This window comes from Otolemur garnettii, unplaced genomic scaffold (genome assembly GCF_000181295.1).
Source record: "Otolemur garnettii isolate 467f Iridium unplaced genomic scaffold, OtoGar3 scaffold00192, whole genome shotgun sequence".
NCBI lineage: Eukaryota > Metazoa > Chordata > Mammalia > Primates > Galagidae > Otolemur > Otolemur garnettii.
This window is the reverse complement of record NW_003852587.1, coordinates 238,881-261,815: the sequence shown is the minus strand read 5'-3', so window position 1 is coordinate 261,815 and position 22,935 is coordinate 238,881. Positions and strand designations below refer to the sequence as shown.

Sequence of the window (22,935 nt, the reverse complement as noted above, 5' to 3'; positions counted from 1 at the left end):
TAAAGATATAAAAATCTCATGAAATTCAAACAAAGAAAACAGAATTGTTTATTTGGACTGAAGAAAAATAAATAAATATTTGTAGATTGTTTTAAAAAAAAGACAAAACAGAATGAAGCAGGCCTCATAGCAACTAGGGGGGGAAAATCTCATGAGCTGAAGTTACTACTCTTCTTTCTTCAGAGTTTTGCATCTGCCATGTTCTGCAAATACCAGCTTTCCCTATTTACTCAAGGGCTTGGGCATAACCCCAAAACAAGCTCCCCAGTTTCCAAATTTGCGTGACCTTAAAGCCCATGTAATTTTTTCTTCACATTCTAGAGAAAAAATATACATGAATGAGTGAATGGATTTATGATTGTCTCAATTGCCCTCTATTTTTCTTTTCTAGAACTAAGTACCCTAAATTGTTGACCTGACCCTCTATGAATAACTTTCTTTTGAATCAGGAATCTGTTCCATGTTCAGCCAGGGGCAAATAAAACCCCACTGCTGTTTCCATGCTTGGCCCTAAGGTTCTAGATGAGAGAGTCTAATAGAATATAGATGGCAAGTTGACTACATGAATGGGAAAGGTGATAGACATCATAGTCAGGGCAAAGGGCATGGGGAATGGCTAGAAATATGAGTCAGCTTGTGTGGTTGGGGCACTACGAGTGATGGTCAGCTATGATTTTGGAACAAGGTGCAAGATGAGAGAATGACTAAAGATAAGTCTGGGCATGTAATAAAACTATTGGTGTGTGCACTTCAGCAGCATGCACACTAAAATTTGAGCAATACAGAGAAGATTAGCATGACCCCTACAGAAAGATAACATGCAAATTTGTGAAGTAGTCCATATTAAGATAAAAAAAAACCATTGGTGATTGTAACTACACTTTTTATTGTCTCTTAATTCCTCTCAATAACCCACTAAGGTCAATTGTATGTGCCTGTTTGTCTATCTGTCTTTGGAATGAATATGGCAAAGATATGGTATGTCTTTCTTACTTTGAAAGACAGTATCAAAGAACCAATATAGACAAAAGCACAGTTAAATAGAGATGAAAAGTACAAAAGAGAAGCTGAGAGTAATGGAGGCCAGATTGAAAATATCTAACATACATGAACAGGAATTCTAGCATAGAGGGTCTGATGAGGCGGCGGGGCTTTACTTAAAGAGATGGTAGCCCAAAACTTTCCTAATTGAACAAACATGATCACTTCAGATAAAAATTAGGTTTGAGGAAGAAAATTACTAATTAATTCTTGGATCATTTGAGTTTGTTGTAGATGTCTAATTCAAACTGTCTACATGAGTCTGATCTCCAGGAGAAGTGGGGCTAGAGATAAGACTTTAGGAGTCATTACTATTAGCATCTGATCCATTTCACCTCTTGGCACCTCAATTTCTATCCTGCCAACATGTGAGAGTGAAATGAAATGTGAAAGTACGCTGATAATCACACTAGAACATGTTACCATCATGTTTACTGTCATTGTCATAAGTTCTATTTGTGAGCCTCAGGATTAGAAGTTAAGAAAGAGCTCAGGAACCTGGACCCAGATTGCCTTAGTCAAATCCTGGCTCTGCTACTCTGTAACTCTGTGACCTTGAACAAATTATATGACATTTTTCTTAAGTCTCGATTTCCTTATCTGCAAAATAGTACCAATCTCCTAGTGTTATTATGAGAATTAAATAAATTACTACTTCTAAAGCACTTAAAATGTTGCTTGTCATATAGTTAAATGCTTAGTAAATCTTTTAGTCTATACTAATTGATGCAAATTTGGCACCAGAAGCCAGACTATAATAATAAAACAACATATTTTACATTGCTTTAAGAGATTTGCTTAGGTGGTACAAAAACTGTTATTATAGACTAGAAAGATATTTATTCATGTTGTATAGTAAAGAAACAAATGACAAACCAGTGAAATGTAGTAATTTTGCAATCTAGATAATTTATCTTCTGACCTTGTAAGTTTCAGAAATCTTCAGTATCTTATTCCAAAAGAGAGACTAATATAAAAAAATCATAGTCTATGAGGATAATAAATTTAAGTATCTGTGTCTTCCTCAAGTATCATTTTAGTTAACCACTGGCTTTTATTTGTTCATGTAAAGAGTTGTGTTGCTGTGTGCAAATTGGCCATGATGTGATTTGAACATTCAAGGACTCCTATTTTTTTCTTGGTTATGTCTAGAAATAATTCATGGGTATATGGGATTTTCTCCTGAGGACATAATAAAGGTTCCTTTTTATTTTTTGCTAAGTTGAAACAAGTTATTTTTGGGCATATACCTGTGCTTATGCCTTTGTTTATATCTATATATATCTGTAGTTTGTAATTACAGACATTAATATTTTCATTTTAGCTAGGAACTTGCCTGGAAGTGAGAGTTACATCAGCTAGTTTGATTTCAGAGTGCAGATGGCAGTGAAATGAAAACAGAAAACTAATGATTAACTGTGTGATTATTTTATAATCTCTGGTGTGTTTGTTCATGATGAGATCGTTTTTCAAATTAGCCTACCTTCGTCATCTGCAAGGTCACATCAGGGCTGGTGTGATTTTTTTATAGCTCTATAGATGTTCTGTGAAACAGATAAACAGAAGTTATGCCAGAAGTGGAACTGTCAAAGAATGACCCCCATTTCTTGAATTGTACAAGCAACTAAAAGGAACCTGTTGCAGTTTTCATATCTACATTGTTTGAAGGGTACTTCCTCTCCTAAAGGAGCTTTACTGTCAGTGGTTGCAAGGGCTGCAGTGATGAACCTGCCTCTGAATGAAAAGAAGGCTTTGCATAGCAAAGACAGAAAAATAGAAAGAAGAGCTGGAGAGACTTAGAGAAAAATCACAGATACTCATCTATATCAGGGTTATAAGAACTTATGCAGGATAAAAAGCAAACTGATACAGTGATTATGATTGATTTGCCTAGGTGGCCAACTCCCACCTGAAAAAGTAAGGAGGACTAGATCAAAGGTCTAAAAAAATTTAAAAAATATCTGTGTTTAAACCAACTGAACTAACATCTAGTAGATAAATTGCATGTATTAAATAATCAGATGTAAAGTATTTACACAGCTTATTTTTTACAATGAATAAAGTCAAAAGATTTAAGTGGAGAGGACCTGGGCTTTTGGACACTTAGACCTATGCAAGCATAACTGGGGCCATTCAGTAACCAGTGTCTCAGTTGAACTCTACAGATCTCTTTTTGAATATAGAAACAATAGTAGCTTGGAAACTTAGTCCTACCTAGCACCATGAAACCCTGTCTGTCTCTTGGTCAGCTGGAAAAGAACTTGTGAAAATTTGCAGTAATTAAAAAAATCCCCTTGAAGAAATAGAATGTCACCATTCTCTCAATAACCCCTGAAGTCTATATTAAGGCAAGGACAACTCCCTCCTTCAAAATGGTGAGCAGGAAACATGGAGTTGTGCACTGGGCTAAAAAGCAAGAGACTGAGGTTCTAGTTCTAGTCTGCCATTCATTAGTTACTAACCTAAAGCAAGTGTTTAAATTAATTATACTTCCAGTTCTAAAATTGTATAATGTAACACATTGTGATTTGTATCTGGAGGTTCTTCTCCATCATTTTAGCATTAGAGGTTGGGGAGGGTAGTATTTAGCTGTGAGGATTAGTAAGAACAACAAAAGATAACAGTAAAGTTCTTATGTGGTAAAACAGAACGGGGCTGTTGGTCTCATTTGCCTTCCTTTTTTTCCTGGGAATTTTAGATAACCATACAGAGAGGTATATTAACATAAATAACTGATCTTATCTTACCGGTTGCTATCTCTTGTAGCTGGAGTTTGTTTATCCACTAGGAGGCACCATTGTCAAACAACATTGATTAGTGGTCTTGAGATCTTGCTCCTTTAAGCAACTGGACATTTGTAAATGTGGTGGGACCCTAGAAATGGTGGCAAATCAATATTTGATATCTAGATGGGTATTAGAACAATTCTCAGTTTCTAAAACTTGATAAACAGTATCTTACACATTTAAATTTTAAAAGTAGCAAAATCTTTCAAGCTATTATTTTTTTCAAAGAAACAAAATTTTGTAGGATATAGATCTCATCGTTTTATTGAAAAGTCATTGTTGACCCAGAAAGGCTAAGTATCAGCCTGATCAAGGTCTGCCAGGCAGTTAAAGATAGACTTGAGTCTAGAACTAATGTGTAGAGGGCATTTCTCATTGTTTTTGGTCATTCCAACATCAGAACCCTCTTCCAATATTTGAAGAAGCTTTCATCTTAAGATTCTTGACAGGGGACAAAGTTGTATCAAGCTAAAAATGCCAAATACTTGCTCTCCTTGGTAGTTATGATATGGGCATGTAACATAGGTTGCATGAGCCAGACACATCCACCCATGGAATAGCCAGTGACAAAAAAACAAAGACCACTCTTAGGTAGCAGGATGGAAGATTCCAGGGATAGCTGTAGTAGCAACACTTGGAATGGACTCCAACATGTAACATTAGCAGGGACAGTGGTGCAGGCTACAGCAGTTGTGTAGGAAGGACAGCTGCAGTGGTGCTCTCATCAGTTTACGGTTAGGTGACTGCATAGCACCACTCTTGGTTTACAGGCCTCTCTACCATTCTATGAGCAGTCCAGTGTCCTGTTAATAAACTCCTTTTCTGCTTAAATCCATCAGAGTTCATTTATGCTTCTTGTAACTAAGAACCTTAACTGACCCAAAGTTCTGTAGAGTTGGCCCCTTCTGTATCCACAAGTTCTGTATCCTTAAGTTCAATTGAAAATATTCAAAAAATAAAAATAAAAAATAACACAATAATAAAAACACAAATTTTAAAGTATGATATTTACATAGTATTTACGTTGTATTAGGTATTATAAGTAATCTAGAGATGATTTAAAGTGTACAGGGGAATGTGTGTAGGTTATATGCATGTACTAAGCCATTTTATATCGGGGAGTTGAGCATCTGCAGATTTTGGTATTTGAAGAGGAAAGGGGAGTCCTCCACAGATACCAGGGGACAACTGTGCCAGAAATGAGTAGATGAGGAATGGCAGAAGACACCATTATAAGATGTGGAATTAGGGGCCTTATCCAGTGGTTGTAAAATATGTGCTTGGACTGGTACCTCTTATATCTAGGGATATCAGCCATAGCCTAAGAAGGTTCTAAGATTAGAGATGGAGCTAAAGGTATGGCAGAAAAAGAAGGCAGGCAGGCAAAGGGCCAGATATCTAAGATGTCATGTTCTGAGGAGGAACTCTTAGGAACCAAATAATTCTTTTTTTTTTTTCTTTTCCTTTTTATTGTTGGGATTCATTGAGGGTACAAAGAATTAGGTTATACTGATTGCATTTGTTAGGTAAAGTCCCTCTTATAATTGTGTTCCATCCCCCAAGAGGTGTGCCATACACCATAACCCCCTCTCCCCCTCCCTCCTCCCCTCTACCCACTCCCTTCTTCCCCTACCCCCACTTGTAGTAGATCATCTACTGCCTTCATATTAGAACTGAATACATTGAATTCTTGCTTCTCCATTCTTGTGATGCTTTACTAAGAAGAATGTTCCAACTCAATCCAGGTTAATACAAAAGATATAAAGTCTCTACCTTTTTAATGGCTGAATAGTAATTCCATGGCATATATATGTATATATACCACAGCTTGTTAATTCATTCCTGGGTTGGTGGGCATTTAGGTTGTTCCCACATTTTGGCGATTGTAAATTGAGCTGCAATAAACAGTCTAGTGCAAATGTGCTTATGATAAAATGATTTGATTTTTCTTCTGAGTAGATGCCTAGTAAAGAATTCTTAATAGAACCTAACCTTTCAGGTCGTTATGGTGACCTATTTGTCAAGGTGGAAGGTTAGTACATATTAATATGTGTATTTAGCAGTTCATAAAGTTTGAAGTTTGATGTATAGCTTTTAAATATTTAGACATATGGTAGCATGGACTTCCATTTGCATACTTGCCCTAGCAAAAGTAAGGGAACCCACCTAGGGTATATGTGCCAACACAACTTTGAATCTGTATCCTACTGGTGGTCCCAGGTAAAATTTTGAGGTAAAAGAATTTGTTTGACATGCTCTGCCTTCTTTCTGGAGATGACCTTTCCCTTCTTTTGGTGTCCTGCCTCCATTTGTCTACTCTTAGCTGAAGACCTTCTTGGTACTTTGATCCCCTCAGTGGGCTATGAGAAATGCCCTCAGTGGGCTGTGAGAAATCAATAATCTGCAGTACCCACCAGGGTGGTCTTCTAAACATCAACCCAATAGACCACACATGGCATCAGATTCACTTAAGGATACAGGGTAGGGGAAAAAACCAGCTTGCCAGTCAGGCAGCAGCAGGCATTTCTCTTAAAAAGGAGTCCTTTCAGCAGTACATATAATAAAGTTTAGTAAATATAATAAAGAAAAGAAGGATCCAGCCCATGGCTCAGTGAGAAAAATAAAAAAGAAAAGAAGGATCTTTAAAAAGTCTTGACAAAACTAGTTAACAATTCAGAAGTCAATTTAGGTTCACCCTACCCCCACACATAAATATACAATAAGAAAACTGCAGACAGAATAGAGTTTATATACGCTAATCAAATCATAGGAAAGCTAGCAAAAGATAAAATTATTTAACGCATTTTTAGAGAGCTTTTAAAACTTCCAAGGACTAGAATTCTCAAAGGAAAACATCAATATAGTTAACAAAAATTGAAAAAACTAGAAAATTAATTTGCTTCAATATTGACATAAAAGGGTTACATTACATTGAGCATAAAGAGTTCATTTCAGTGAAAGGGAAGATATTAAGCTTCATACACAAATGGGCAAGGACAGAAAGTTTTCACCAAAGGAAATACAATTGGTAAATAGACATTTAGGATACACTCAATCATTTTTATGTTTTTGACAATGTATCAGAATTGCTTTATTAAGCAATTAAGTTCCCATTACAGTGAATATACTTTCTCCATTGAAAAAATGAAGATCTCTATCTACTTGCATATCTTAGTTACAATCCTGTTTAAGTACCTTCTCTGGTCCCTGTCCAGGTTCCTACTGAAAGATTATATCCTGTTTACAGTATAGGTGGGAAAGGAGAACTTAGCACCTCAAACATTCCCAGATCTACCCAAACCCACCCACAGTGTTGACTCATTTCTGGGCCTTGTGGTTGTTTGTCAAAAGAAATGCCTTTAAGATGCTGATGAAATGCCTTTATGGTGATCTCTTCTTAATTACCATGCTGATCTCTTCTTAATTACCATGTACTCACCACCAATCCCCCATGCTCTCACCCTCACTTTCACTCTCAGTTTCTCCTCTTCTCCCTTTCGCTACTACTCTTATTGCAGGCCCATCTCAGAGGCTGCCTACTCCATGAAAACACTCTTTATCTCCCCTTCTGTAATGTAGGCTCTTAAAAGATGGGATCTTGGTGTAACTAGTCTATCCTCTACAGCAGGGGTCCTCAAACTTTTTAAACAGGGGGCCAGTTCACTGTCCCTCAGACCGTTGGAGGGCCGGACTGCGGGCCCTGGGATGAGTCGGCTGCTAAGCAGGACAGGCAGCAGCTGCAAAAACACCTGGCGGGCCGGATAAATGTCCTAGGCGGGCTGCATGTGGCCTGCGGGCTGTAGTTTGAGGACGTCTGCTCTACAGATAGCAGATGGTGTATCCTCTACAGATAGTAGATGCTGAATAAATGTATACTGAATGAAACTGAACCCCCCCCCCCCCAAGTATGGAGTAGGTTAGATGGGGAAGGGGTAAAAAAAAGGTTGTATGTACATGACTTCCCTCTCAGAAATGAATTCACTGTCAGGGATCTCTGAGATCCTTGAGCTGTCCAATCAACCTGGTCTGGTCACTCAGCAGAACTTTCAAGTTCAGCCAAGTTAAAGTGAAAGTAAGATAAAGGGGAATGGAAATATAGCAGCTGGGACTCCAATATAGTCGAGAAAGAAGCACAATTTATTTAAAGTGAAGCACGGACTTTACCAGAAATTAGGAAAGGGTCCCCCTTGCAAGTAAGAGGAGACACCACACAAAGGCAGCATACAAATTTAAGTATCTTATCTTAACCTTTCCTATAATTATTTACAAATGTTTTCATTGGTTCCCTTAAGTCTTTAGGTATTCTTGTTCACTTCTTACTGTTCACAGATTACCTCAGTTGCCACATGTGCCCATTTTCCTTCTCTTTTTAGCCATAATTGTTACCTGCTATTTCCTTGACAATTATATGATGGTGTCTATTAGGCTTGTGATGTTTGTGATATTTGCTGTGTGCGCTGTTATATAACTGTGACCATTACTCCACTTTGTGTCATAGACTAGAAATTATATTTTGGGGAGAACATACTCCATCAGTTCAGTCACAGTGTTCCCAAAACTCATTGTTTATTGCAGGGTCCTTTTTAACTTTCTTACCAGGAGCCCAGACTTTCCTCCTTTTTCCCTATAGCCCCTTTCTATCCCTAATCATTCACCATCAACAAATATTTGTGAATACTTACCAATACAGGGATATGTTGAAGATAAAAGCCCTGTTTATGACCTGTTACAGGCTCAGTGGCTCAACCTGTAATCCTAGCACTCTGGGACACTAAGATGGGAGGATTACATGAGGCTAGGAATTTAAGACTAGTCTAAGCATGAGCCAGACCCATCTCTACAAAAATAGAAAAATCAGCTGGGCATTGTGGTGGGCACCTATAGGCCCAGCTACTTGGGAGGCTGAGGCATGAGGATCACTTGAGCTCAGGAATTTGAGGTTGCTGTGAGCTATAATGACACCATTGCACTCTAGCCCAGGCAATAAAGCGAGACTTTATCTCAAAAAAGCAAAAAAAAAAAAAACCCAAAACAAAACAAAAAGACCTGTTTATGCCCCCAGTAGTCAGTTGTACAGACCACACAGAGACTATTCCTGGTTTTTATTCATTTTTTTTCCTCCTTAAAATGTTCAATAAAATTTGTCAGAAAGGGTCGTGCCTGTGGCTCAGTGAGTAGGGCGCCGGCCCCATATACCAAGGGTGGTGGGTTCAAACCAAGCCCCGGCCAAAGTGCAACAAAAAATAGCCAGGCGTTGTGGCCGGTGCCTGTAGTCCCAGCTACTTGGGAGGCTAAGGCAGGAGAATCGCCTAAGCCCAAGAGCTGGAGGTTGCTGTGAGCTGTGATATCATTGCACTCTACCGAGGGTGACAAAGTCAGGCTCTGTCTCTTAAAAAAAAAAAAAAAGAAAAAAATTGTCAGAAATGTCATGTAGGCCTAGAGTTTTCTATGCCAGAAAGTTTTTGATTACTTTAATCAGTAAAGGATTATAATTTTCTAATTACTTTTGGTTTTCTAATTTTTTTTTGTTAGTTTTAGAAAGTTTTATTTTTCTGGGCATTTGTTCATTTCATATAAATTTGTGGCATAAAGTTTCAGTATTTTCAATGTCTGCAGCATGTGAAGTGTTGTCTTATTTTTCTTTCTGTTTTTTGTTTGTTTGTTTGTTTGTTTGAGATAGAGTCTCACTTTGTCACCCTTGGTAAAGTGCTATGGCATCATAGCTCACAGTAACCTCAAACTCTTAGGCTCAAGTGATTCTCTTGCCTCAGCTTCCCAAGTAGCTAGAACTACAGGCACCTGACACAATGCCCTGCTATTTTTAGAGACGAGGTCTTGCTCCAGCTCAGGCTGGTCTGGAACTCATAAACTCAAATAATCCACCACCTTGGCCTCCCAGAGTGCTAGGATTATAGGCTTGAGCCACTGCACCCAGCCTGCATTTTTCATTCTTAGTGTTGCCTGCTGGAGATGTCTTTTCTCTCCCTCTCTCTCCCTCTGACCCTCCTCCCCAGACCCACCCCCCCCCATAGCCTTGCCAGAGATTCATCATTTCATAGGGAACAACTTTTAGCTTTTAGCTTTGTTAATCCCTTTAATGTCTGTTTGGGTTTCATTTCATTAATTTCTGATCCTGATTCCTTTCATTCAGTTTGTTTGTATTTAATTTGATAATCTTTACATAACTTAGGGAGAGGGATGCTTAGTTCCTAAATTTTCAGCCTTTCTTTTCTAATATGTGCATTTATAACATCAAATTTTCCTTTAAATACTGCTCTGCCTGCATTTTACAAGTTTTGAGGTAATTATTTTTGTTATTATTAAGTTTAAGATTTTTTTTATTTTCTAGTTATTCTGAGACCTATGTAGTAAAAGTCTATTATTTCTAAATATTGAAGATTTTTTAGTTTAGTTTTATTAATCTTCTCAAAGAACCTATTTGTTACTTTGCTCTTGCTCTATTTGGGTTTTTTACTTCATTAATTTTTATTTATTATTGTTTCCTTCTACCTTCATTAGGTTTAATGTGCTTTTGAGTTTCCTTTTCTTATTTTCTAATATTTTAAATCAGTAATTGTAATATTTCTATTAGGTTTCTAACAATTTAAAATTTCAAAACACAAATTTATAGATATAAACTACTTTGTAAAGGATATTTTAGCTGCATTCTTCATTTTCTTAACTTTTAGAACTGATTTAGTATAATGAAAGTATAGTACCTGAGTACCTGTTCATTTTTTAAAAGCAAACCTAAAAAAAAAAACAAAATTATATCTAAAAACTTCTCAGTACATCTATATATATACATACACATTTATACATTTAATGCATTATGCATATCTTTCTATGTCAATAAATATACTTCTATAACATTTTTTTTTGAGACAGAGTTTTACTTTGTTGCCCTTGCTAGAGTGCTGTGGTGTCACAGCTCACAGCAATCTCAAACTCTTGGGCTTAAGCGATTCTCTTGCTTCAGCCTCCTGAGTAGCTGGGACAATAGGCACCTGCCACAGTGCCCAGCTATTGTTTAGAGACAGGGTCTTCTTCTTGCTCAGGCTGGTCTCAAACTCCTGAGCTCAAGCAATCTACCTACCTCGGCCTCCCAGAATGCTAGTATTACAGACATGAGCCACCGTGCCTGGCCTGGAACATTATTCTAATGGTAGCATAATATTCTACTTTGTGGATTTACCACAGTTTACTTAACCATTCTTCTATTGTTGGGCATTTAGATTTTCCCAATTTTTCCCTATTACAAATAGCTGTGATAAACCCTCTTCATTAAAACTTGGCAAATATTTCTCTTGTTTCTCTTGGAAAGAAATTATTGAATCAAAGGACATGTACATTTTAGAGGTTTTTGTTGTCAAGCACTATAGAATTGCCCTTCAGAAAGGTTATATTTATGTATTTTTCCATCAACAGTAGATTACTTCATTTGAGAAAAGTTTCTGCAATGCCAAGTTGTATTTGTATGTGTGTGTCAAAAATCACCAGCTTTTCTTTTCTTTTTTTTTCTTTTAGAGACAGAGTCTCACTTTATCCCCCTCCCTAGAGTGCTATGGCATCACAGCTCACAGCAACCTCCAGCTCGTGGGCTTAGGCGATTCTCTTTCCTCAGCCTCCTGAGTAGCTGGGACTACAGGCATCCACCACAACACCCGGCTAATTTTTTTGTTGCAGTTTGGCTGGAGCCAGGTTCAAACCCACCACCCTCAGTATATAGGGCCAGACCCTACTCACTAAGCCATAGGAGCTGCTCAAAAATTACCAGCTTTTCTCACTGGAAGATTGGACTTATGCCCCCACGCCACCTTTCAGTCATTTCTATATTCACAGGTCTCTTAATGGCAACACACAGATCTTGAAATGTACCGCCTCAATACTGCACAAGTTTTGGTGTGTACTCTTTTCATTATCATTATTGGAAAGATTTTCTAATTTTCATTATGATTTCTCCTTTGATTAATAGGTTATTTAGCATGTATTTCTCAGTTTCCAAGCATTGGGGATTTTCAGGTTAATTTGCTAATTTATTTCCAATGTAACTATATTGTGATTAAGAAATATACTCTGAGTGCTTGTTTCTTTCCAAAGTTTTTAGGCAAATCTTTTATCTCCCTGGTGAACATTGAGGTTTTCCTATGCTACCAACATGGCATAATAGAATATATTCTATACCCCAATTTTCTTTCTTTCTTTTTTTTTTTTTTTTTTTGAGACGGAGTCTCAAGCTGTCACCCTGGATAGAGTGCCATGGTGTCACAGCTCACAGCAACCTCTAACTCTTGGGCTTAAGTGATTCTCTTACCTCAGCCTCCCAAAGAGCTGGGACCACAGGTGCAGGTCACAAAGCCCAGCTATTTTTTGGTTGTAGTTGATTGTTGTTTGGTAGGCCCGGGCTGGATTCAAACCTGCCAGCTCTGGTATATGTGGCTGGCGCCCTAGCCGCTTGAGCTACAGGCACTGAGCCTATACCCCAATTTTCAAATGTAGCACTATGTCCTCAGCCAGGATCAAGAGGTGTTTCATCAGGGCCTTAGCCTTTGGCAGGTTCTTTACACATCTGCCAAAAGAAAGAGTTCTGCCTCTAATCACTCTTCTTATATCACCCTGGTACAAAAGCAACTGGTTCCTTTCAGTCTCTATCTTTCCACCCCCTCCAACTTCTCTCCTTCCCCAAAAGTGCCTTGCCCTGACTGCCTTCATCTATGATCCACTGCCAGCCCCCAGGGTAGAAATAGCTCTCTTTCACCTCTTTGAGCACTAATCCTTTCCTTGTTCTCATGAGTTTTTCACTCATGATACTGTTAATTCTTTGAAGGTTTAAGAAAAAAATTTTGATTTCATCTAGCTTTTTCTAGTTGTTTTTGGCATCCTCAGAGAAAAAGCTGGTCAGAGAAATCCACATTTGGTTTCTCCTTTATAAAAGTGTTCTTCAAAGTATATTTTCAGATGAGTGCCAATCTACCATCTATTATTGGTCTGCAATAAAATGGGTACAGAAATTGAGAGTCAACATTTAGAAACAGTTACAGCAAATTGATATTGCTATACTATCTAGCACATGATTTTGTGCCTTAAATTCAAAATAATTCTGATGCCAAAGTGGCATATTTTGGGGTGGCATATTCTGATCTCCTTCAATGTACAACCAGTTAGTTGTACCTTATGTCTCTAGACCTGTGATCTATTTTGTTTGTTTGATGTGTTTGGTTTTGGGTAATTTTTTGATTATATGAATAATACTTATTATAAAATTTTAAAAATTCAGATAGGTGAAGAGAGACAGCTAAGCTCCTTCATAATCTCACTATGTTTCACAATTCAAACTAAACCTTCTATGGCTTCTCTCTTCAGGCAGTATAGAAGCTCCCCTCCCAGTACTTACTCTTCAGTAGAAGGATTTCTTCTCCTTTCCTTTCACTCCCTCACACTGCAGCCAACCAGGGAAGTTCACAACATGCTCTTTGAAAGTTCTTGAAACTTTCATCAGAAGTACCACAAGATGGGAAGCCAAAGAGAAAAGTAATAAAAAGAAGCTATTTATTATTGATTTTAGGATCATATCAAATAAAGTTTGTTAAAGAATTGAGCCATCAATTTTGTTCAGAAGATTCAAGGTTATATCAGGATTGTATTATTATATGAATATGTATATTTTGAATTTTTATGATGAATAAAATTTACATAAACAATAGTATTTTTTATTTTTGTATCATGAAATTTAAAAGTAGTGGATTATGCCTTTTAATATCAATTAATGTTATAAATAACTAATCAAATAGCTTTAATAATAGAAATATACTTTCACATTGATGACTTTCTCTCAGAATAAAACCCTTCCAAAGAACTTGCCTGTATATTTAAGAAGTTACACAGGTGATTTTGTCTAGTACCCTGATTAGAAAGCATTGAGTTAAAAAAATATACAGTAGCCAAAAGGTCCCATTTATATTGGCAACTAAAGCATAAAATGCCTAGGGGAAAAAACTTAATAATCAATAATCAATAATCAATCAATAATCAATCAATAATCAAAATAAACCAATATAAAAATAACCTTAAAACTATAACTTAGAGGCCAGGTGCAGTGGCTCATGCCTGTAATTCTAGCACTGTAAGAGGCCGAGACAGGAGGATCACTTGAGCTCAGGAGTTTGAGACCAGCCTGAGCAAGAGTGAGACCCCCAAGTCTACTAAAAATAGAAAAATTAGCCAGTTGTTGGGGTGGAGTGCCTGTAGTTCTAGCTACTCGGGTGTCTGAGGCAGGAGGAACCCTTGAACACAGGAGTTCAAGGTTGCAGTGAGCTAGGCTGATGCCACAGCACTCTGGCCTGAGTAACAGAGTGAGTCTCTGTCTTAAAAACAACAACAACAACAACAACAAAATATAGAAGTAACTGTAACTTAGAGACATGAAAGGAAATGGAGAGGCATGTCACGTTCATCAATGAGAATATTAGAAGGAGTTAATTTGTAGTAGTTAATGTCTAAATTTAATACCATCTGAGTCAATATATAAAGAGCTTTTAGAGTTTGACAAAATGATTTTAAAGTTCAATGGGGGGGGAATCATAAGAAAATGCTGGCAAAAAATAATGAGATGAGACTTATTTTGCCAAATATTAAAATATACTACTACAGTGTTTTATTATTTCAAAATGTTAAAGGGGTACCAATGTTTTTGTTACATGGATATCTTGTATAATGCTTAGAAGCAGGGCTTTTAGTGTACTACCTGTCACCAGGGCAGTGTTCATTGCACCTGATAAATAAGTTACTACAGTATTTTAAATGGAATAGTATTAGATGGAAGAATAGGCAGGTCATTGAAAGAGAGTAGAAACTTAAAAACACCACGTGTCTGTATGCACATGTGTCAAAATTGTCATCTCATAATTCATATATGACCAAGCAGATGGATTGATCCATGCCGATACTCGTAGCTCAGGACAGTAAATAATTTCTAGTTATTTTTCACTGGTTGGTTGCCTCCTTAGGCTTTATGTTTTGACTTCTCCCCAGTTTGCTGCCCCTACCCTTCCACCCTCTGCTCCTTTTCCCTGGTCCCTTCTAGGTTCCTTCAAAAAGACCTTTCGTTCTCAGGATAACTCCTAAATTCTTACTGCTTAATTATGTAATCAATTTAGCTCTCTCCTTTGCCTAACTCGTCTCTCATCTAAGTTGAATAGTGCTCACCCTCACATTTCACAAGTAAAAAGAAAAACACCTAAGCAAAACTAATTCCTTCACTATGAGATGTTTTTTAGTCCTCAGAGATCAACTAACCAGCTTAAACTGCAACCAGTTTTTTTTTTTTTTTTGAGACAGAGCCTCAACCTGTCCCCCTGGGTAGGGTGCCGTGGCATCACAGCTCACAGCAACCTCCAACTCCTGGGCTCAAGCAAGTCTACTGCCTCCGCCTCCCAAGTAGCTAGGACTACAGGCGCCCTCCACAATGCCCGGCTATTTTTTGGTTGCAGCCGTCATTGTTGTTTGGTGGGCCCGGGCTGGATTTGAACCCACCACCTTAGGTGTATGTGGCTGGCACCTTAGCCACTTGAGCCACAGGCGCCAAGCCACTGCAACCAGTTTTTAAAATAGCATTTTTTTCTCTCCGTAGTACAAAGAAATGAAAAATACTCATCCTTTCTGATAATCAAGGAAATGCAAATTAAGGCATCATGAATGACTCCCCCCCTATCTGTTTGGCAAAGATGAAAAAGTATAGTGATCTTAGTAAAGGAAAGGACACATTCACACTGGGTAGTGAGAGTATAAGTTTTTCTTGTTGTGTGTGTATATCAACATGCAGAAGCATGATGCCAATAAAAAGTATATATAAAAATATATACCACTTGACCTAGCAACTCTATTAAGAATTTTATCATAGTGATGATCAGAGTTGCTTACAAAAATGCATGATCACATTCATCCAGGCTTTATTTCTAATGGTGGAGAACAGGTGCTGCTATAGTTGGCAGTAGACTAGGCCATCATGAACATTATTTTGGAGAAGAATCCTACTTGACATAGGAAAATGTTCATTAGGTGTGAAATGGTAAAATTTGTAAAGCCTGTATAAATGTGAAAGTATTTTCATTTACATAAAACCACACCAGGATCCAAATAATACAACCAACTGCTCATTAAGTATCTGCTATATGTTTACTTTTCTACTGGGTATTTGATAGGGGTATGTTCAAAGTTTAAAGTATAATTGTTCAAGAAGACTTTACATTATTGTCAAACTGTTATAGGGCTCAAAAAGGTGCATTTGTTTCTTATGTACCCAGTTTGGTGTAGCTCAATGAGAAGAGCACTGGACATAGCTAGACAGATATTTGGATCCTATCCCTGTCACATGCTTGTCTGTGCAAATGTATTATTTGAGAACAAGAATGATGCTAACTCATGGAGCAATTCTAAGTCTGAAGGGAGATACATGTGTATAACATGGTGCCTGGTGAATAGGAAGTATGTTAATAATTCCTTTACTTCCTCTTCTAGCAGTTTCTATTTTCTCAGTATAATACTTGTATCAGGTATATTGGAAACTGAACTACTAAATAAATGAATAAATGAGATACTGGATTTGATTTTATAAACCTTAAAGCATTATGAGAATGTTAGTTATTAATACTTGAATAATTTGATTAATATATGTAATATTCTGGCAAAAGTTTCATGCATACATATATGTATATGTGTATATGGAGGTATGTTTATGTATATATAAGTGCTATGTGTTATCATATGGAGAATAGGGTTTTTATAGAATCAAAGAGAAGGGCATTAATGTGGCTGATAATGAGGCCCTTCCTAGGAAGGTGGGATTGGAGTAAAACCTTGAATGAAGCATAGATTTTGAATATGAACAGAACTATATGTAGAAGCATGATGCCAATAGAAATGTATGTATATTCGGGGAGTTATAATAAGACCTAAGATAGCAAGGTTTTCTTGAAATGTTATTAAATGGTATATAGGTAGAAGAGGCAAGGTGTGGTCACGGCAAGAGGCCTTATATATCTGGTGAGAAATAGAGAACCATTGTGTGTTTTAGGATAAGATAGTGACACTGTCACCAACACTTTGATGTGTTGCAATATATTTGTAGCATTTAGCTTTGGTAATAAAAGTATAAACAAAAAAATTATGGATTAACTCATTGGTTTTTCCTTGTATAATATATAGACTAAATTTTTCATTTAGTAGTAATAACTATAGCAAAATGTCTTTAAAATACTTATATTCTTAATAAAATATTACATTGCATGACTAGAGATAGATAATTTTGGAACTCAGCTCAAAAATATACCCACAACCCCCAACATCGCTCTTTTCTGAGACTTCATATTGTGATAACCTAAAGAAAATTTATAGTCAATTTTATATACCTCATGTTATTTGATATTACCATTTGCCTGTTCTTTCTGTTTCTTTCCCTGCAGATTTTTAAGGTTAAGATGGTTATAATGTCTTTTATAATTTGTGTCTATTTTTTTCATTGAAAGAAAGGAGATTTAAATAACTTACAGTCATTAGCAGTAAGCCAACTAATGATGTAATGTTTTCCCTTTCAGTGTTATTTCTCTGGAATTTCTTTATTTCTTATGTTCTTTTTCATATTTTTTTCTACAGTATGGATGGAGCAGATCTGTGTTTTGAAATCGTAAAACGAGCTGATGCTGGTTTTGTATACAGTGAAGCTGTAGCCAGGTATGTAATGTATTATACCTAATCCCCAGTGGTCAAGGTGGAAGTAAAAGAAGGAAATGACAAAGAAGTCACATGAAATAGTAGCCTGCTCTTTCAACTAAGCATACTGCTGCTCTTTGCTACAAGGAGCCTATCTATTTTAGTGTGCATTAGTGCAACTGAATAGTAATTGGAAATATGAAAGACGGAACGATAAGTTTATTAATGCAGGTTTATGTTTTCACATCCGTACTGCTGTCTTTCCCATTTCTGATGACTTTTATACAAGGTATTTGATAACCCAGGAACCATGTCTAATTAAACTTGGGTTTTTTATTTGATTTTTGGTTTTTGACAGATGTGCCTCATTAGTTCTTCATTTTGCCTTTTAGTGATATCAAATTGTTATGTGACCAGTTAATCTTAGGAAAATTAAAGAACAGAAACGATAGAAGGAATAGAAATAAAAGCACCATTTTCCTGCTGAATATATTTGCTTCAGGCTAGTGTGAGACCTACCAATCAAATGGCAACCCTTCTTCCAAGTGGAGAAGTTATTGTAAAGACCCAGTGACTCAAAATAAGGAGTAAATCTTCAAATCAAAGGAGCCATCCATATACTGGGTTACTTATATATTTAGAGCAATACAGCTTTCTGCTCTGGTGACATAAAGTCATATAATTTCCCACCCCAGTAAGGTACCTTTTTAACACATGCAATATCACATCCCTCATTAGTAATCAACCATATTATATTGAAGGGTTCAAACCCTCAAACTATTAGGATGTGTTAAAACTTTCTAGCGTTAGAGAAAAACTTACATTAAATGATTGTAATTTTTTCCTTTCTATCATTCCTTTTGTGAATATGACATCTTAGAAATACATAGCTAGCAACAACTTAAAAGCCACCTTAATACAGTTTTGAACTCAGAATGACTTGACTCTCTTCAGATTCCTCACCCTGATTCCTCCTGGCTGAGGAGCTAGGAACCTAGTCTCAGGAATGGAGCATCCATAGCTATAGCACAAAATAAAGAATACGCTCAAAGTAGAGTAGCTACTTTTTCATACAAATGAAGTTAGAGACAAGAAGCAAATGAGAGGTTATAATATGTTAACTATAGTTACTTCTTTAGGCTCCTAATGTATATATGCATGATAGAAATTAGGCTAAATAACCTCTTTTCTTTTGTGCGGTCATCCTTTCTAAAGCCCATTTTTCCCGTTGTTTTGAGTTTTTAATTACACTTTTAAATTTTTATTCTTTTGATAGCACAATTTTTTTTATTATTGTTTGAGATTCATTGAGTTGAGGGTACAAAGAATTAGGTTACACCAATTGCATTTGTTAGAGTCCCTCTTATAATTGTGTCCTGCCTCCAAGAGGTGTGCCATATACATTGACCCCCCTTCTCCCCTCCCCTCTTCCCACTTACTTATTCCCTTACCCCACCTTATATTAGCTAATCTATGCTTTCATATTAGAATTGAGTACATTGGATTCTTGCTTCTCCATTCTTGTGATGCTTTACTAAGAAGAAAGTGTTCTACCTCTGTCCAGGTTAATACAAAAGATGTAAAGTCTCCATCTTCTTGTAGTTGTATAGTATTCCATGGTATACATATACCACAGCTTGTTAATCCATTCCCGGTAAATTTTTATTCTTTCTTGAGCTTCAAAATTAAAAAACCATTCTTTAATACTAAAATAATAGATGCTGTCTTGACTTTCCTTACAGTGTAGTTGTAAAGCATTTCATCTGACTAAATGAAACTCTCATACTTTTGCATATCATCATTTACATGACATCAGATAATTAAGTTCATGAACTTAGAAAAAGTGCTACATATCTCACTGCTGAGTATCACTGCAGTCACCTTCAGAGTACTCCCCTTTCGAGGCTATGCAATGACACCAGCACCTAGTCTACTCTTTGAAGCAATTCTAGAACAATTTTTCTGGAATGGCCATCAGAACTGTCCTGTGAGGTCTGGCAATTAAGTTCACAAACTACTCCTAGGAAAAGTACTACATACCTCATTGCTGAATATCACTACAGTCACCAGATGGTCAAGGGTAGTACTTCGAAGGTGACTGTAGTAATAGTGTCCAGCCTCATGTGTATTTGTTAAAGAATTTGAGGCAACTTGCCTTTTGTACTTTTCCATATTACTGTTTTTCAAGAGCGATAGGAAATAAAGAAAACTGAAAATTCTCAATTTTGATTTTATAAAATAGTGAAATTCCGTGGAGGAATATGAGTTTTTCCTTTTTGAACCACACTAATGCTAGGCAACCTAGTATATATGCTGGCAGGGTTGAGGTGAAATTGGTATCACTTTTACTCTGGTCTCTAGTCATCTTTACTGCTTTTCCTAAACTTTGAGTTACTCTCTGCAGTGGGTTGGATGTCAAGATATGTTAAGAAGGCAGTATAGAGAGGTTATATCATATAGTGAAATGACTTGTCGTCTCTCCCATTCTTGAGATTTATAGAAAAGGTAGATATTTATATACATCAAAATGAAACCTGTTGATTTTTAAGTCTACCTATATTTTCTGCTTAAATAGTGATTTTATGAAAAGAACTTTCCAGAGTAGACCAGAAGAGAGTAGCATTGAGACCAGTAGGTGACATTGCAAAAAGAGAGATTTGGAGACAATTTATTAAAGACTCTTCCCTCTAACAGTGAAAAAGTATTAGAGGGTGTGGGTCACAAAGTATTATTATGTGTGTTCCTTGTTGCAAAAGATCAATATAATAAGGCACACATAGATTCTTCCATTGGTGTACAACATTTGACCAGATGATTTCTGCAGGAAGACTGTGAGACACCAAGTAATCAAATTGATCGTGTTGTTTTTTTTTTCCAACTGGCTGAGCTTCAAGAGGAGCAGCAAAGCACCTGAACAGTGTTCAGTCCTTATAACAACTGAATTAGTGACTACCTCTGTCCTTTCAGGGATAATGAGTCATAGAGCAAGCTAACACAGAATCAGATTATCAAATCAAACTCTTGCAAATCAGAGAGATCTTCTTAACTGGTACCACATTTTATTAAATAATTTCAAGGATACAGACAATCAAAAGACTCATCTGAGGCAGAGAGAGGTCTGGGACCTCAAGGGCAAGAGCCCCTGTCATTTCTTCCCAAATCAGAAATACATCTCTGGCTCTGAATACTACATAGTTGAAGTCTCTACCTGAGATTTGTGGGGTTCCACACACAGGGGGGAGCACTGCAATTATGAAACATCTCATTTCATACCCCAGAGAGTTGGATCATATATATGACATTCTCCAAGAAGCTATCTATGCCTCAAAGATCCTGGATTATCATAGTTAGTCTTTAGCTAGGGTCAATTCATTAAGGGCATTTCAGAAATAAAGTCTCATCTGTTAGCAAATAGCATTAGTCTTTCTACCCAGAGTTGACAAGGAGAGTAGAGAGTCATCTCTCTTTTTATCTTCCACCACCCCACTCCTTCCAGAGTAAATAGATTACTGGCCAGCTCTTTCTTTCAAGAGAGTTATCATCTTTTCTAAGCCTTAGAGAAATTGAAGAAAAACGTATGTATCAAGTTTTTCTAAAAGTGTAGACCACAATGTTGTTTCATGACATTAAGGTTTTATTAAAAATTTACTCAGGAACTCTCTTGAACATGTGGGCAGATTGGGGTACTCATTTTATTCTGCTTACAGACCATTCACATGCATAAGCCTCCCAGGATCATGACTGGGAGGGCGGAGAAAAATAGGTCAGATCTATTATAATCTGGAGAGAAAAAAAATTCTACTTTATCTACATGTACTGCAGAGATTCTGCTGTATACCTATGTTTGGGTCAAATAATTGAGTATCCTCATATGCAAATTAACAATGCTCATTCAATGAGTTTTGTTCTGTTTTGTTTTATGAGGTTTTGAGATAGGAAGTTTCCTTAGGCTAAAGATAATTTAAGTGACTGTCTCAGTGCTTTGTATCCTAAGTAGTCCATTATGTAGATTTGTCCACTTCACCAAGGTTAAACTTATATAAACTTACTTAACCATTGACAACTAGATAGGCAAATAGTCTGTTTGTAAATCTTTGGCTAAGATTAACGATAATAATATTGTAGCTGGGAATGATGGCTTATACCTGTAATCCTAGCACTCTTGAGAGGCTGAGGCAGGTAGATCCCTTGAGCTCAGGAGTTCAAGACCAGCCTGAGCAAGAGAAAGACCTTGTCTCTACTAAAAATAGAAAAATTAGCAAGACTTTGTGGCACAGGCCTGTAGTTATAGCTACTGGGGAGGCTAAGGCAGGAGGATTGCCTGAACCCAGGAGTCTGAGCTAGGCTGATCCCGTGGCACTCTAGCCTGGGCAACAGAGTGAGACTCTGTCATGAATGAATGAATAAATAAATAAATATTGTAATAATAATGATTTAAGCTTTAACCACTTTGTAGAGTGGTTTCAAGTTTATAAAGCACTTTCATATTTGTTGTCTCTTAGCCATTTCAAGGGGTTACAGATCCCCCAAAGCCTAATAGGCAACAACACCAAGTTAAGAATCCCTACTTTAAACAAAACTGGCCCTGACATAGAGTATATGACCACAACCCCTTATATATGCATTTGTAGAGTAAGAGAAATTGAGTACCGGAACTAACTTACATGAGCCTTGCTCTCTGGCTTAAGACCCAGTTGTGAGACGACAACGAATGACAAGTACAAGAACAAAACCTGAGTTTGTTTTTCTTTTCTTCCTGACCTTTCATTTTTAAAATGGAATTCTTTTAATCAATTGTACTAGTAACATGAAATAACGCATATGATAACTAGAGGTACATTTTTGTGAGCTTGGTTAGACAGTAGCATACCAATGGCTCATACTTGTAATCCCAGCATTTTGGGAGGCTGAAGCAGGAGGATCACTTCAAGCCAGGAGTTCAAGACCAACCTGGGCAATATAGTAAGACCCCTTTCTCTGCAGAAAAAAAAAAAAGTGATAGTGGTATACCAAAGAAGGAACTTGATGGAAATGTCTTTTAATTATAAAGCAGGAATAAAAAAAATTTTGGTCTTCAGTTAAGTACTATATAATGAATAATGTTGAGTCTGTTGCATTTCTGTCGTGACTATTGGGAAGGAGAAAAACGAGCAAGGAAGGGGATACTAGGAAGAAAAGAGAAGGACAGATAAGGAAGGAATAAAATGCAGAGGAAGAGAAGATGAAACAGACAATCAGAGAAAGAGAATTAGAGGAATTATAGAACTTTATTTATTTATTTATTTATTTATTTTGAGACAGAGCCTCAAGCTGTCCCCTGGGTAGAGTGCCGTGGCATCATAGCTAACAGTAACCTCCAACTCCTGGGCTCAAGTGAGTCTCCTGCCTCCGCCTCTCAAGT

General features: G+C 36.9%; 1 protein-coding gene and 1 non-coding gene across 5 annotated transcripts in view; both read left to right on the top strand.

The window, feature by feature from the left end:
* CASK (calcium/calmodulin dependent serine protein kinase) overlaps positions 1–22,935 on the top strand; it is a 406,622-nt gene that overhangs the window by 176,267 nt on the left and 207,420 nt on the right. For all 4 annotated transcript variants that reach the window (XM_023507605.1, XM_003800989.2, XM_023507604.1 and 1 more), the window contains exon 4: positions 17,478–17,555. In XM_023507605.1, coding sequence (XP_023363373.1) covers positions 17,478–17,555 — 78 coding nt within the window. The remainder of the gene's footprint in view (positions 1–17,477; positions 17,556–22,935) is intronic.
* LOC111721858 lies at positions 744–848 on the top strand. Its single transcript, XR_002770862.1, has one exon. It is a non-coding gene; the product is annotated as a U6 spliceosomal RNA (small nuclear RNA).